The sequence below is a fragment of the Melozone crissalis genome, unplaced genomic scaffold (genome assembly GCF_028551555.1).
Source record: "Melozone crissalis strain CALT ecotype California unplaced genomic scaffold, PUWL_Pcris_2 ptg000074l_1, whole genome shotgun sequence".
NCBI classification, from domain to species: Eukaryota; Metazoa; Chordata; class Aves; order Passeriformes; family Passerellidae; genus Melozone; species Melozone crissalis.
In genome coordinates this window covers 307,169-322,195 of record NW_026535851.1, presented here as the reverse complement: position 1 = coordinate 322,195, position 15,027 = coordinate 307,169, and the positions used below count along the sequence as shown (strand labels likewise).

At 40.4% G+C, this 15,027-nt stretch overlaps 1 protein-coding gene across 1 annotated transcript in view; it reads right to left on the bottom strand.

Annotated features, from left to right (window-relative positions):
• Window positions 1–726: 726 nt before the first annotated feature.
• Window positions 727–15,027, bottom strand: part of LOC128946103 (arrestin domain-containing protein 3-like) — a 46,310-nt gene continuing 32,009 nt past the window's right edge. Inside the window, exons 2-8 of the mRNA XM_054290007.1 lie at window positions 13,305–13,386; window positions 7,977–8,124; window positions 6,632–6,734; window positions 5,910–6,166; window positions 3,381–3,543; window positions 2,406–2,560; window positions 727–783 (exon numbers count right to left, since the gene is read on the bottom strand). Of these exons, the coding sequence (XP_054145982.1) occupies window positions 727–783; window positions 2,406–2,560; window positions 3,381–3,543; window positions 5,910–6,166; window positions 6,632–6,734; window positions 7,977–8,124; window positions 13,305–13,386 (965 nt within the window). The remainder of the gene's footprint in view (window positions 784–2,405; window positions 2,561–3,380; window positions 3,544–5,909; window positions 6,167–6,631; window positions 6,735–7,976; window positions 8,125–13,304; window positions 13,387–15,027) is intronic.

Here is a 15,027-nt window from a genome sequence, read left to right as displayed (position 1 = left end):
TCTCCCACCTATCTGTTGCTTGTCTACTACATTTGGCTGCAAAACATACATCAAGGATTGACTTTGAAGGCATGTAATGCTTGTAAATAAATCCACAATAGGATCCAAGCTGAAGAGGTGATACATGATCAGCCTACAAGGACAATTCTGAGCATGTGCATATGCAGGCAAAGTGCAGGCTACATCAAATTAAAAGTCAGGGCATTTGTCAATTTTGTCAATTTGTCAGCCTTCATCTCTTTTTTTTTTTTTTTGGTAAAGCTGTCATTTGTTCCTTGTTGTACAGATTACAAACAACTGGGGAGGGATTGGTAACAACAGTCCATCACAAATGAGAATAAGTTGTAGTGACACTTAACTGTATAACATAAGTAATAAGCATGTGCAAATTTTCATAGAATCATAGAAAGCAGCCATTCCTCTCTTACAACATTACAACATGGTTTGAGTGTTTTGAAACACCTGACTGCATGCTAATAAGGCTTCTCCTATTATGTGCTACTATTTAATGGAAGGGGACGCAAGTTTTCAAGCATGTGGAGCAGTCCTATGATGTGCTGTAGGTGTCAAAAGCATGATCACAGGTTCTTTTCATTTCATTCAAGAGCAATTCATTGCAAGAGCAATATCATTTCCTTTAAAAGCAAGTCTCCACTATGATACCTTGATCTTCAACACAGAAGGTGGGATTCAAAACCCAAGTGAAGTCAGTTTTTATGGATACCTTCAACGAGAGGGGCAAGACGGTATCTCATCTGTGGGCTGATCTGGGTTTGGATCAATCTAACCAAAAGAAAAAGAAAAAACCCCAAAACAACAACAGCAAGAAAAAATAAACAACAAAAAAACCCAGCCAAACAATTGACCAAATAAACCCAGAACAAAAAAAAACCCAAAAAAACCCAAAAATAAAAGCCATGACAACTCAGTGCATTTCAGCATCAATTGTTAGGAATAAAAATCAAAATTCACAAGTTTAAGACAATTATAATATGTGGCATTTCCAGTCCAGGTGTTATTGAAATAACTGAAAAACTTCTAGTTACACAAAACTTTGGATAAACAGTAATAGAAATATTAGATCCAGTGGAAGACTTTAAACTACAGGTTGATGTCAATTTAAGCATGAATAACTGCTATAAAAATTTTTTTCTCCTTTACTCACACAGAAGTCTTTTGAATTATCTGATATATACAAAAAAGATTACTTGACACATACCACTGGAAACATAATTTAAGAAATATTTACTTGAGAGAAGCAAAGAAGTTTTTCTTGAAATGGTAGAAATGTATCAATAAAAAAATCATTCTACTTTTAAATTAAAGTAGTTAATACTCAAATATCCTATGGGATGTTTCAAAAAGTTCATGTGCTCTAAACTTTACCTCTTCTTCCTCTCAACAGGAGAATTAAAGGGTACAAGCCTGCTAACTTAGGTCTCAAAAAAAAGATGAAAGAATAGTTTACACGTACATTGCATCTTCTAGACATTGAATCAGTTAACATCATGTAGCCCTTTGGTTTTGCATTTCAAGCCGGGGGGGGGGGGGAGATGTCATGTTACATAATGCTATTTTCCTAAAGTGGATCAATTCAGACCAAATACGGCCAGAGGACACTTTTTTTTTCATTTGTCCTACATCACTTATTTTTCTTGAAAAAGAAAAAAAAAAAAAAACAACATGAAAAGCTTTGAAATTTGCATCTCATTCATGGTTATTCGGTGGCTGCATTTTTAATTCTGTGAAGGACAAAAGTGTCGAAGAACTGTGTACTTCAGAAAACTTAAGTCATAAATTAATACCAATACATCACTTTTCTACGTGAAACTTCTGAAAGGCCTACGTTCAGAGAATTTAAACACACATACAGGCAAAACAGATTAGTGGTTGCTATAAAATGTTAGGAAGCGGCAGAGGTGAAAGAGTTGAAACCTTATTTTTAATACACAAATTTTTAAAAATTATGTTTCTAAAATGGCAAACACCACTTTGAAAATTTCCAGAAAGTATTAGACTAGGGAAGAGTGCTGCCAAGAAGAATTACCTCCCCCTGTTGGCAGCTCCAGGACATAGCATGATGGAGAAGCCAAGGCACCTCATGGAGCACATTTTACATTTAAGGTTGCAGAGTTCACATAAAAAAAAAAAAAAAAAAAAGGAAAAAAATTATAAAAAGGGTAACCCATGATGTAAAACAGGCATGGAAAACTCATGATGCAATTCATCTGCATCTTGCAAACAAACAAAAATCCTCCTCAAAACCAGCTTATTCCATGTTCATAATTTTAATGGTTTCTTCCAATTTTAGGAAGGAGAAACATGTTTGTAAACTTATTCCATCAGACAAAAAAAATCAGCCACAAACAATATATAAATCATCATAGTCTGACAGATATACCTACTTCTGAATATAGGGGAGGAGGCAGAAAACGAAACTCCTGGATGTATGCAAATAATGGTCCTTGCAGTGCTCTCTGAAAATCATCAAAAGCAGCTACAGGAGCAAGGCCAGACTGTCTGTTTTCCTCTGTGACCACTTCTGCATAGTTAGGAGGTGCTGGAGGGAGAAGGTACATACAGTTCAAACAACAAGTTCTTATGCACGACAAAATATACAACATGATAAATATTAAACTTCAACCACTAAAAGATTCACCAGCAGATAAACGACTTTAAAATTGTTAAACAAAAAAGAGAGACTATTTTGTTCTATTCTGATATTAAGTTTATGTTCAAAGACAGACTGACCACTGTTTATTGTGGCTGAATTATCCCCTTAAAATTTAAATCAGACCAAAGAAAATTTATTCTCTGTACAAGTAGAAATGACAGAACACTGCAGTCCTCTGTACTCCAGAAGTCTCCAGGTCTGGGATTTGCACTTAAAAAAAGCAAGATATTAGATGTGCAAAAAGAGAAGGAAGGAAATACATAATTCTTTCTTTGACCATGAGAAATCTCCCATAGAAAAGAATATTATCTTTTCACAAAGCCTTGGCTACTAAGGCTGATGAGAAAGCCCAGAAACTGCTATTATGGGTTGCAATGCCTTATAACCAAGGATGCAATTGGGATACTGGAAGTGGAAGCAATGAAGTTATGCACAGATACAATGGCATCCTGTGCTTTTTTTTCTGCCGCTTTCCAAAGAAGCTAGATTTCACTGCCTGTCCTTGAGACACAAAGGCAGGGAGGGGAAAAAAAAATCTCTTGCTCTACACAGAACAAGCAGGTGGCAAGAAAACATCCACAATAGATCTCCTGTGGGCTTTATTATAAAAGCATGTAATTTGACTCTGTTAACAAGACTACAATGAATAAAGCAGACAAAAATCAAGAGAGCAGCAAATTGATTGGGATTTGTATTATCATGCTACCTTCTAGTCTTTCAGGCAGAGTCAGACCAAGCCAGTTCATGCTCATGCTACCCTGGCTGCTTACGCTTGATGTTCTGCTACCAAATGGATGTAGAGGAATGGTACCAATGACCAGTGGTAAGTTAAGGAACAAATCCACAGCTCCTGGAATATCAACATATACCTGAAGAAAAATGAAACAAGTATATGATTAAAATGGGTTTTATCAGCATTTCATAAGTATTAGTCTAAGTTATCTTTCTATGAAATTTTTTATGAGGAGCTTGTTTCTAATAGCCCCTGTGAAAAACTCCAATCACTTGTTTTCAAAGTTTTAAAAGTTTATTGGTAATAAAATGGTTATAAAAATAGTAATATAATTAGAATAATAAAAATTTGGACAATTAGGATTAGGACAATATAAGACAATAAAAACAAAGAGTTACAGACGTCTGGGTACCTTTTTCTGGGCAAAATAAGCCCAAAAAAGGACAAAGATTAACAGAGGATTAACCCTTAAAAACAAAAGCCTGCTGCATATTCATACACTGTTGCGTTATGATTTCAGGGTTTATCTCAGAAACCCGAGTACCTCCCCTGAAGATTCCCTCTCAGGTTTGTCAATCATCATTCCTTTCCTCACCCTGACCCCTGCCGAGAACTGTCTGTCAATCCTGGAATTCCAGAAGGGCCTTGAGTGATTGGCAGATTCAAAGGATGCCTTCTACCCCAGGGGGAGGGGGGGGGGGGGCATTGGGCCATCCAGGTGTCCTTTGTCCCCTAAGACCTCCTCCCCTGTACCTGGTTGGTGGGCTTCCTACCCCTTCTCTCCCCCTCTCCCCGGGGTTAAAAGGGCAGGCAACCACATGGCTCGGGGAGTTCTGTTGGAGCTATTGCTGGATTCAGAGGCCTGCGGGCCAGAATAAAGCTCTGGATTAAAACCCTCCATCAGAACCGACTCCTTTCCTTCACCATTGCCTTAAAGATTGTCCGTCAGAGGAAAACCTGAGGAGCTAACCCTCTTCATGAGGAAGCTCCATCCCACCACCACCAGAGCTCCAGCATGCCTGGACTTGTCTCCACATGCCCAGCCACAACACAAAGCTAGCCAAAAGTGTCTCTGGGATGAAACACCACAGTTGCCACTATTTGGTTCAGCAGCAAGGGTCAGACAAGCTAAGGCACATCCCGTCCAGCTATATTGGTAAATATATCAATAATACACCTCACACATAATGCATAAATTCCATTCAAACAAAGAATTCTGTCTGGTCAGTGTCAATTTCTTCCTCTTAATCCTAATGGAGTCTTCAGCGCTGAGCAAGGCAGGAAGAAGTTAGTTTCTTCTGATAAGGGAGCAATAAATTCTTTTTCTCTGAAAGATTTAGGTGTCCTGTAGCTGCTGTCTTGCTGCGAGTCCTCTCTTTAAAAAAAGTATCTGACATAGCATAGTTTCTATTATAACATTATGTTATAACCTAAAACTATATTTAACACACTACTTAAGAAAATTAATACAGCATAACTTTCTAAAATAACACATGTAATAGTCATTTAAATATTTGCAAAAAGCCAGTCATAAAATACACATTTTTCACAGCCCCTTTTAGGGTCCATGCCCCTATGAAGACATGAGCTCTTCAAGTTGAGAAGAGTCTTAACATGAGCCCTCACATGGAAATGCAGTGTACTCATTAAATGCTCGCTTAGTTGACAGACAACTGCTTTGAGAACTTGCATGATTTAAACTAAATTTACTTACCAGACCTCCTGTCATGACACTAATACCAGAACATGTATTTCTTTCATAACTAATTGTAATATATGGTAGGGATAATTCATGCTATTAATGTATAGTATAAAAATATTGTGAAACCCAAACCCTGTCTTTTGACTACTCCGGCCCGGGAGCAGCTGTCTTATTCAGATTCAACTAGTTCCCTGACGCACGTTAAGATAACAATCATAACAATCGACGCCTTAACGTAAGAACAGAAGCTTCCAGGGCGATGATCGTTGGTTTCCGGAGCCACTCGAAAGCGATTAGAAAGCGATTATCGCCTTGCCGATTGCATCTATCAAGATAGTCAGTTGTGCCACCCTGATACATCTGAATACACGGCTCCTCCGAAGCCGATTGACACCAACGGCACACCTGGATGAGGCTTTTGTCCACCTCTGTACATGGAAAGCAACAGTGATTCATGTGAAGAGACACAAAGGAAATTTGGTCATCTTTGCATCGGGCAGAATAAACTGTATGAAACCTCGCTGCGTGAAGCTGCGAGTGTGAACCGGGGGAACTCTGACACTCGGGAGGTCAGATCCCTGTTCACCTGGCGCCGATCCCGGGCTCGACGCTGTCTCTTTGGCTGTGGTGGTTTCAAAGACCGAATTTCGGTCTCACAGACAAATTAATAAATCTTTGATAATTTTGGCTCACGATTTGATCATTTATAACACTAATCATCACAAAATGCTGTGCTAGAAATTTGTATGGCATGTTGGAAGCTACTCATTCTCGCGAGTGAAACAGACTGCCCAACATACCATCAGTGAATACTCCACACGGATTATACTACAGTCAAGGATTGAAGGGGAAACAGGCGGAATTTTCAACTGTTTGCCATTCCAGGTTTCTGTTTTGCCAGATGACAAGGATTCCCCACGGAGGTTGGCAACAAGCTGTCTGACTTCCTTCATTTTCCCTTTGGCATAGAATGCCTGCGTTTGGTAAATGGTTGCCTTTGGCACTACCATACGGGAAGAGCAATTCTCAATCTCTGCAAAGATCTGAATTGATTCACCTGAAACAAAAAGGAAAAAAAAACCAAAACAAAAACTCAACAAAACACACCAGAATTTCAATTTCTCTTTACATTTACAAGGCAGTTTAAGCAAACTTTCACATTCTTTATACTGTTATAACAATGCTGCTATCACTGCTCTACCTTACAAAAACCACATCCACTGATGCTAATAGAAACAAGATCCTCATGAGCTGTTTTAAAAGGAAAACGAAAACAACACATTAAAAAAAAAAAAAAAAGCCAGTCTAACACCCAAAACATGCCAGTCTAACAGATGAGGTCATTGAACCATCTAGAGATACAAGTTGCTCTCTCTTCGTTAACAGGGTATGCAAAGATTGCTAAATGCAGACTGATGTGGTACAAATATCCTTAATGTTTCATTTATGTTAAAACAGTAGTACAGACTCCAGCTTTAAAAAGGAAGGAAAATCACACAGAATTGATTATAGGATCACATACCTGGGGTGTAGCCCTTTCTTTCAATTTTCGCACTTAAAGATATTGGGCCTGAGGTACAAAGCCAACAACATAGAGTCTTTTCTTTTGTGCCTGCTTGGGGTGACTGCAAGAAGAAGAAAAGTACTGTCCATCAAATTACGAGCTCCATGAATCTCATCGGGTATTTAAACCAACACAGGAAAATAATAATTTTCATTATGTGCTTATTATTACATATTTTGATAAACAAAGCTGCTTTCATAGGAAAAGTCTCAAGCAGTTTAAACAACATTATACAGATACAGTGTTTGTCCTAATTCCACTGGTGTATTTGTATTGCTTTTTCTGTGATCCTCCATACTACAGCTACAATTACATCAATATTAAAAGAAAATACTGTATAGGTTAAAACAAAAGGCTTCATAGCCTACACATCCCAACATAATGCTGCAGAGCTTTTAATTTAACTAACAGCAGATTAGAACATCTTCACACTTTCCATTATGCTGCATTTCCAAAACAAAATAACTAAGCTAAACTACTGTAATCTTTACTCCTGCTATTTCCTCAGTTTCTGAATAATCCTGTTTCATCTATGTTAAAACGACTTATTTTACACAACACCAGGATTTAGGGCTTGAACCAAAGCCCACTAAAGTCAAATGAGAGACCTTCAGTTTTCATGGAGTTTTTACAACGTCCCTTTGCAAGCTGATTTTTCACCCATACACACAAGAAATCTGTTTCAATGGTCTTTTGATTTTCTTTCCCCTCTAGATTAAAATTTGAGAAGGGAATAAAAAAAAAGGATTTTTAGGCCAGACTGAAATCAAATCCTCACTGAGAGCAGTTGTGATATTAAAGTCATTTTAATGAAATGATATTTCAGAAAAGGATTATACAGAATTGCAATCGTTTCCTCCCCATTAGTGGAAAACGATCCATATGGAAATTACCAATTATGCACTGCAGTAACTTTTTTCGTTTGCATTTTTAAGTTTGCAGTCTCTCACTAAAATATTAAGCATTGCATTGTTCCATCATAGATTATTCATTATTTATAATTTAAGAGGACCAGTTCACCAAATTTCTTCCTTAATGAGAGTCTACAAGTTGGTAGCATCAGTTTAGACTGAAAAATGCATTTTACATCTTGTAAAGATCAAGCAACTCCAAGTACAGCATAACTTAGCCTTCAAAATACCAGCAGTTAAAGAGTTGTTAAACTGATATAATACTTAAAAGAAGAGCTGTACTTAAACTAGCAAATAAATATTAGGTATAGTTACATGCTGACGTTCTTTCACTTATTATACTTCATTATTTTTATGCCAGAAAAGGAATGAGTAGTTCTGTCAGTTCTTACCAGTAACGAAGGAGTGTTGATGTCTATATGTTCAAAGACTGTAAATTCCTTCTTTAATTTTACTGGTAGAAGCCAAGGCCTATGCAATTCAGCTTTCACCCAATACCGCACACTGCCGTGTCTGCCTTCGAATGAGGTAGCAAGTGGTCTGTGCAGGACAAAGGTCAAAATCGAGTAAAGTTTTTCTCTCATTCCAGTACAATTGATCAGATTTGGAATTAGTATGTTGTTGAGGTTTAGGATTTTTCCTTGTGTTTCTTTCTCTTAGGGAATATTCTCCCATTTTTATTGCTAAGAAACAATAACGGCCGGTACTTAAGAGAAACAAAAGAAGTAACCACAGAGAAGGGGGAGGAGTGCAGCTGGCTTTACTATCGTAGCTAAGGGGGCATTGTCCTAGAAAGGGCAGAGATATAGTGATATTTGGGCTGAGGGAAGGGATTGGGTGCAGCTTCTAGCTCTCACGGAGTCGGGTGATTGATTGTTGCTCTTGTTGCTCCCTGGGGGGGGGGGGGGCGGGGAGGAGGAGGAGGGAGGAGAATTCACTGCTGCCACCGCGCCGCAACCCAGCCCTGCTCTGCTTCTTCTGCCGTGGGTGAGCCTTTGCTCGTGAAAGTAGCCACTGAACTGGGACGTTATTGTCATAGATGGGTAATGCGATGGTTGACTCTCACAATTAAAAGGCAAATATGTATATATATGTGAAGAGAAGTTTTAAAGACTTATGTTTTACCCCCCTCCCTTGCATTGTTATCAGGAAGTGGCCTGGGTTCGGGATATTTGGGAGGGTCGGCTTGTTACTATGGCAACATCTGACCTCCAATCAAGATTTAAGGAAGCAAACTCCACCACTGGACAGCGAAGAAGGAATCGATGGACAGAACTTTGGGTGGGGCTAAAGGGTTAAAAGGCAAAACCTCCATTGTCTGGGTGAACACATGGCGGGAAAAATCCTTTGCTCTCGGCGCCGTAATATTTTCTCTATTCAGTCTTCTGTTGTAGTTTTAATAAGGTTTTAATAAACCTTTTAATTTTTTTTAAAAGTGAGTATAATTTCTCACATTATTAACACCCTACCTCACTAAAAAAAAGGGCTCTCACCATCTGCTTGGGTACCTCAGGGGAAACCCCGGGATCCCGAGCCCTTTCCCCCTCCCAGGGAGCCTCTCCCTGCCAGATTTGGGAGCTGGGCTGCCACTGCCTGGCCCCCACCGTTTCTTTGCCTCTGCTCCGGATTTTTTGCTACACTGTAGCCCACACCTCCTGCCTGCCAGGATGCTCGGCGGCTCCAGCTACAGCGTTTCTGATACATCTCGTCTACCACTCCGGGATTTTGTTCGTCCCTGTTGTTCCAGCTTGCTGCTTCCGAGGTCCCTGCTTGCTACAGCTCCTTTTGCTATGCAGAGGGGCATCAGGATCAGCTGCCCTTGGGGGTTTGTAAAGGAAGCCCCTTTCCCATCCCTTCTGCCGGCTGTGCCCGCCATTGTCCACGTGCAGAGAGACGACTGGTGTCACGCCACAGCGCCCCCTGCAGCCGTGGCGAAATCATCTCACCTGCCCTTCCCAGCTGAGGAGCCATCAGTGCCCCTGGCGGCTGTGACCATAACTACACCAAAGGGGAAGGTGCCTGACAGCCGAGAGAAGGCTGTTCCTGGGTTTCTGGTTTTGTTTGTTGTTGCTGTCGTTGTTGTTCGTTTGCCTTGTTATACATACTAGTAAAGAACTGTTATTCCTTTTCCCATACGTTTGCCTGAAAGCCCCTTAATTTCAAAGCTATTCGGAGGGAAGGGGGTCATATTCTCCATTCCAAGGGAGGATCCTGCCTTCCTTGGCAGACACTTGCCTTTCAAACCAAGACATATGAAGAACTGTATTTTTAATGTATCATAATATGCATAACTTATTTGCAACATTCCCATATCTCAGAAAAACGTAATGTTAAAGTTGGGGAAATATATCATCCCCGATTCATTCAACAGTAGTTTTGTAGAAGTTCTAAGAAGCAATTAAGGAATTGTGCAAGAAAAGTGCCAGAAGAATATACATCTCCTTTAGAGGCCATTTTCAAGTGTAGAATAAAGCATGCCCTTTTAAGGTCAAATTAAGGCCACCAAGAAAAATTAGCATTACTACCATCCCATTATTATTTTGGACATTGTATTCTGTAAATAACTGTGTATTATTTACTTGGCTGGTATCTCAGTGGTTTAACTATAAATGCTTTTGTAGTTTGTTTTGCTTTAAGTACAGTAGTTAAAAATTTCTATGTAAAGTTCTGAAGAGTTTTTGAGCATCGTCTAATTTTCCTTTACCCTCATGAGATCATCTTAATATATATACACGCACACATAGAAGATAAAGACTATTCTTCTGCTCTGAACACTGAACGACAAAATCCTTTTAGGGAGTTGGAGAGGGAAAAAAAAAATGCAGATAGGGATGTCAAACCTTTCAGCATTACCCTTTTATCCTCTTCCTCCTCCTTCCCCCTCCCACCCCCCCATCATAAGATGGAGGACATAAGATTTTTATATTCCCTTCATGTCCCATTAACTGTAACTTGTCTTTTCCTAACACTTTCATCCTTTAGTCTCCAGGAAGAATTTTTATATTGCACTATGTTTGAAATGCATCATAATAAAATATAAGTTATGGGCAAAGCTTCCCTCCCTAATTTCTATATCAAATAATATTAGCTGTGCTATTACTTTACTAGAAAGAATCATTCTGCTACAAGTTTGACATCTCTATTTGCACATCTGAAATGTTTACTTTTTTTCTTAATAACGCAAATGAAAGGATTTTCTAATCAACTTTCAGTGTTTCATCCTGCTGCAGTATCCTTAAGAAAAACAAGAAACAAAAAACAGTAAGGCCAGTCAGCATATTTGTTCTTTTCACAATTGCTTTGTATTTGGTTGCACTGGGTCTGGCTGGGATGGAGAAATCTTGCCTCATAATAGCCCATATCATGGAGCATTCACTACACATACTGAGGCCCTGCTTTTCAGGAAGTGGCTGGACATTTGCCTGCTGATGGGAACTAGTGAATTAATTCTTATTTTTGCTTTGCTTCCACATACAGTGTTATGAACAAAATTCGGTTAATATTTTTTTTGAGAAAAAAAGTTACAAAAAAAAGGCAGCCAGATCACTGTAGCTGCCAAAGCTCTTCGTGTTTTGTTATTGTAATCACGGGTCGTTGTCGTTAATGGTTGTTTTTGTGTTAGTAAAAGCCCTGGCTGGGGCGAGTTAATGGCCCTCCTCAGACACAGTGAAGGGTGAGGACCTTCCCAAACTGTGACGAGAAGGGACCTGGAGGGTGGGGGTTATGCAAAGTGACTCCAAGGACCAGAATGCTTTGTGAGACCCCCAACTCCAAACCCACGGAAAGACCCCAAAACCAACGAGCCAAATAAGAGTTGAGAGACTGGAGTGATGTCTGGACGTGAGGAGCCGAGTGCTGAGCCGGCAGAGATGCGGAACACCTTCGGAGCCTCTCGCCCTGACCAAGAGAGACGACCCCGGCGGTGAGACCAGGCCGACTGAGTGGGAGGGGCACCATCTGACGGGGATCAGCAGGCCCTGAAGGCTCCCACGAGGATCTGATCCCCAGCTCTGCCCCTTGTGGACAAAGCTGTGCATATCCTCCTCCTCTGAGTCGCCCTCGGAGACGACGGGACGCTGCAGACCTGCCGAGCTACCCAATCCTGAGCTGATCACTTTTAATAAAGGCATTAAAAAGGAGAAGAAGTCTCCTGGCCCTGTTTATTTCATACAGCTTTTGTGGTTTTTTATTAAAACTGCCTTTATCTTGACCCACAAGCTTGTCCATCTTATTTTCTCTCCCTGGCCTGTTAATGCAGAAGAATGAGAGAGCAACTGCATGGAGGGCTGGCAGGCAAGCGAGGTCAAATCACCACATTGGTCTTGTTTAAAATAAATTTTAGAAATATTCCATGGATACAAAATAGTAAGAAATGGTAAGGAGGCAGTGTCAATCTAGTGTTCTTCAGGCCTTTTCCTACCAGCCTTCATTTTTTCCTGTATTATCAAAGATGGCTTCATAGTTATTCTTTCAAGTCACTTGACAAGACCTTTAGTGTTTTAATCAATTCTTGTGCTATTTTAGTGGTCATATTTGAACATTTCTTCCAACTCAAGGGAATATCAGTATCATCCTTATCACTTCTTATAGAAGAGTTTTTCATTTGAACCTTAAATTGATTTCTAAGTTTCCATACATATGCATCCTCTTCAGCATTCTAATAATATCGACTGTAAAGCCCTGCGCTCTTTGCGGAAACTGATCTGTAAAAGCATTTATCATCTGCAAGTTCTGTTAAAGCCAGTCCCTCTAACAAGCAGATGTTTTATTAGCTTTAAAATTCGGTATCAGTCTAATATTCTGCCTAATTTTTTTAACCTTAATGACTTTGGTACCTGGCTTTTACAGTAGAAGGCTCCTCCTACCTCCTTTCTTTCATCTATTTCCAGACTCTCTCTGTTCCTTCATATTTAATTTTCCTGCAACTTGTGCTTGAGCTAATTTCCATGTTGGTAACTCCTCTATGTATAAATCTTCCCTTCACAATGCATACATTAGAATCCTCAAATGTGTGTGTGTGTGTGTGGCAATTTATCTTAAGACTTCTGCTATCACTCTTGCTTCACCTTTGCTTTCTGAGTAAAGCAGGATTAGGTATGGGAATGTTTCTTGCTTCATCCACCCATCCATTTGGTTTTTTTTCCATCCTGGCTGTTTTGTCTAGAGGTCAGCCTGAGTACATACATCCTATTTGAAATAGAAAAAAAAAGCCAAGCAAACTCTTATTTAGTTCAAATGCAGTTAAGCCTGCCACATCTCTTTCAGACTGAGCTTGAACAGTTAAATGCAGTTAAGCCTGCCACATCTCTTTCAGACTGAGCTTGAACAGTTAAACTGTTATCACTAGGTTCTGATGGCCTGCATGGCTCCAGTAAAATCTTGTTTAATTTAGAAGATACCTCAGCCCCTCTGCAGGACTCAAATGACACCAGTTCCCCTCCCTTCTGTGAAGGGGTCCAATCCTCCATAAGGAGCCAACATACCTCAGTCAAAAGAAAGAGTACCAAGTGGGCAAAAATGAGCTTCTGTTTTGTGAACAACTCTTAACCAGTTTAAAAGCAACCTCTTCAGTTTAATGAGATTTTGTCCTCTACTGCATGTCTGAGCACAACTCCTACTACCACTGAAAAGGTTTCCCTCCCCCCACAAGAAATTTTCTTAAGCAGGTATGTATCTTAGCCTTCTCTCACACAAGCTGTGTACTGCATGTAAGTACTTACATCTGTGGAAGCTCAAAGCTGAATGCATATTCATGCCTTCCTGAATGAATGATGTGAAGGCCTTCTTCTGTATTGTCATCATCTAGGAGGGAAAAACCCAATATGCTATTCCACCTGTGAGCATTTTACACAGCACAAAATATTATATAGGTTTCTTTTCCAGCATAAGAGGGATTTATACATTCTTTACAATACTAAGAATACAGTGTCTCAGAAACAAGTCTCTCCAGTCCATTTGTATTAACTGCTAGATGTATAGCTGCAGAATTTTTAACCTTAGGTGAGATTCCAAGACTTGTCTGACATAAAAGCAGAAGTTAACTTGTTTTAATTTATGATCTTGTGAAAAACAGAGTTCACTCCTTGGAACTTTTAAAAGTTTAATAATTATAGGATAAAGAAGGACAATATTTCCAGCGCTGGGGTGCTCCCTGCCAACAGCCAAAGAACACACCAGTATATAGTGTTATCTTTATACCTTTACATCTGACTGGGGTACATGCATATTCATGTGTTTTTCATACATTATTCAAACTTTCTTTTGACCTTTCTGATGTTTTAGGAAATTCTTTGTTTGGCTTCTTCTCACCCCAGCTTATCTGCATGACATCCTGGGTGTCAGGTCAATATATTTTATTTCTTCTTGTGTCTCCATTCTGCTGTTTCACATCCTCTGATAAGGATTTACTATTGTTGCATTGTGTTGCAATTTCCTGTTTTAGACTTCCCAGTCCCCCAGGTGTGCCAACCTCTCCTTTCCCCTCCCCCTTGCTCCCTTGCTAGGTGCTGTCCGTCAAGCTCTACATTCCAGCAAGGGCATCATGTGATTGGCAGAAGTTCAAAAGATGCTTCTCAGTCCTGGGGTCATTGGCCTGTCTATGTGTCATTGTCCCCTGAGACCCTCCCCCTCCCACCTGGTTGGTGGCTCACCTGTCCTTTCCCTCCCCCCTCCCTGTGGGCTTAAAAGGACATTGAGGCCATGCGGTCGGTTATTCTGTGGAGCTGTTACCAAGATTCAGAGATCTGTGACCCTGGAATAAAACTGGATTAAACCCTCCGCAGAATCCGTCTCCTTTTCCTCTTCACCTAGCCTAAGGACTTTCACCAGAAGTAAAACTGAGTTCTTATTAGCCTGGACTTGTTCCAAGTGCCTAGCTGCAACATCCAGCCAGCCAGAGGCATCTCTGTGGTGAAATACCACAGCTGCCACCTCTGTCCAAGCAGCAGGGGCCAGACGAGCCCAGGCACGTTCCATCCGGTAATATTGGAATCTTATTCCAATATTTGGCGCCCAACCGTGCGGCTGATCGAATCTGCAGCCCCAAGAAGTCATCTCAGAACCTCGGAAAGACTTTAGGCAGCTAAGCACCCATTGGAAGAGCTATGGCTGCATAGCTCTCCAGAGAGACTTTGGGACTGAATCCACAAGAAGTTTTGCGGACTGCTCAGCACCTCTGGAAAGTGCAGCTCCTTTCTGGCGAGCAAATTTTCCAGGGGAGAATAGGGGAGCCCCTCCTGCCCGTGGGGTCCTGTTCTGGTGAAGAGACACCCTGCCTGACCTTGCCAGCAACAGCTTCGATTTCGGTGAGTATTTCTGCTCCTTAGAGGGGGTAGAAGCTTGAAAAACAGTCTCTGCTGTGAGTTCTGTTCCTTTTTGCTCTTGCAGTATAGGCTGCGCAGCCCTGCGGAGCGGGAGTGATACCCTGTTAGACATAACTCACTG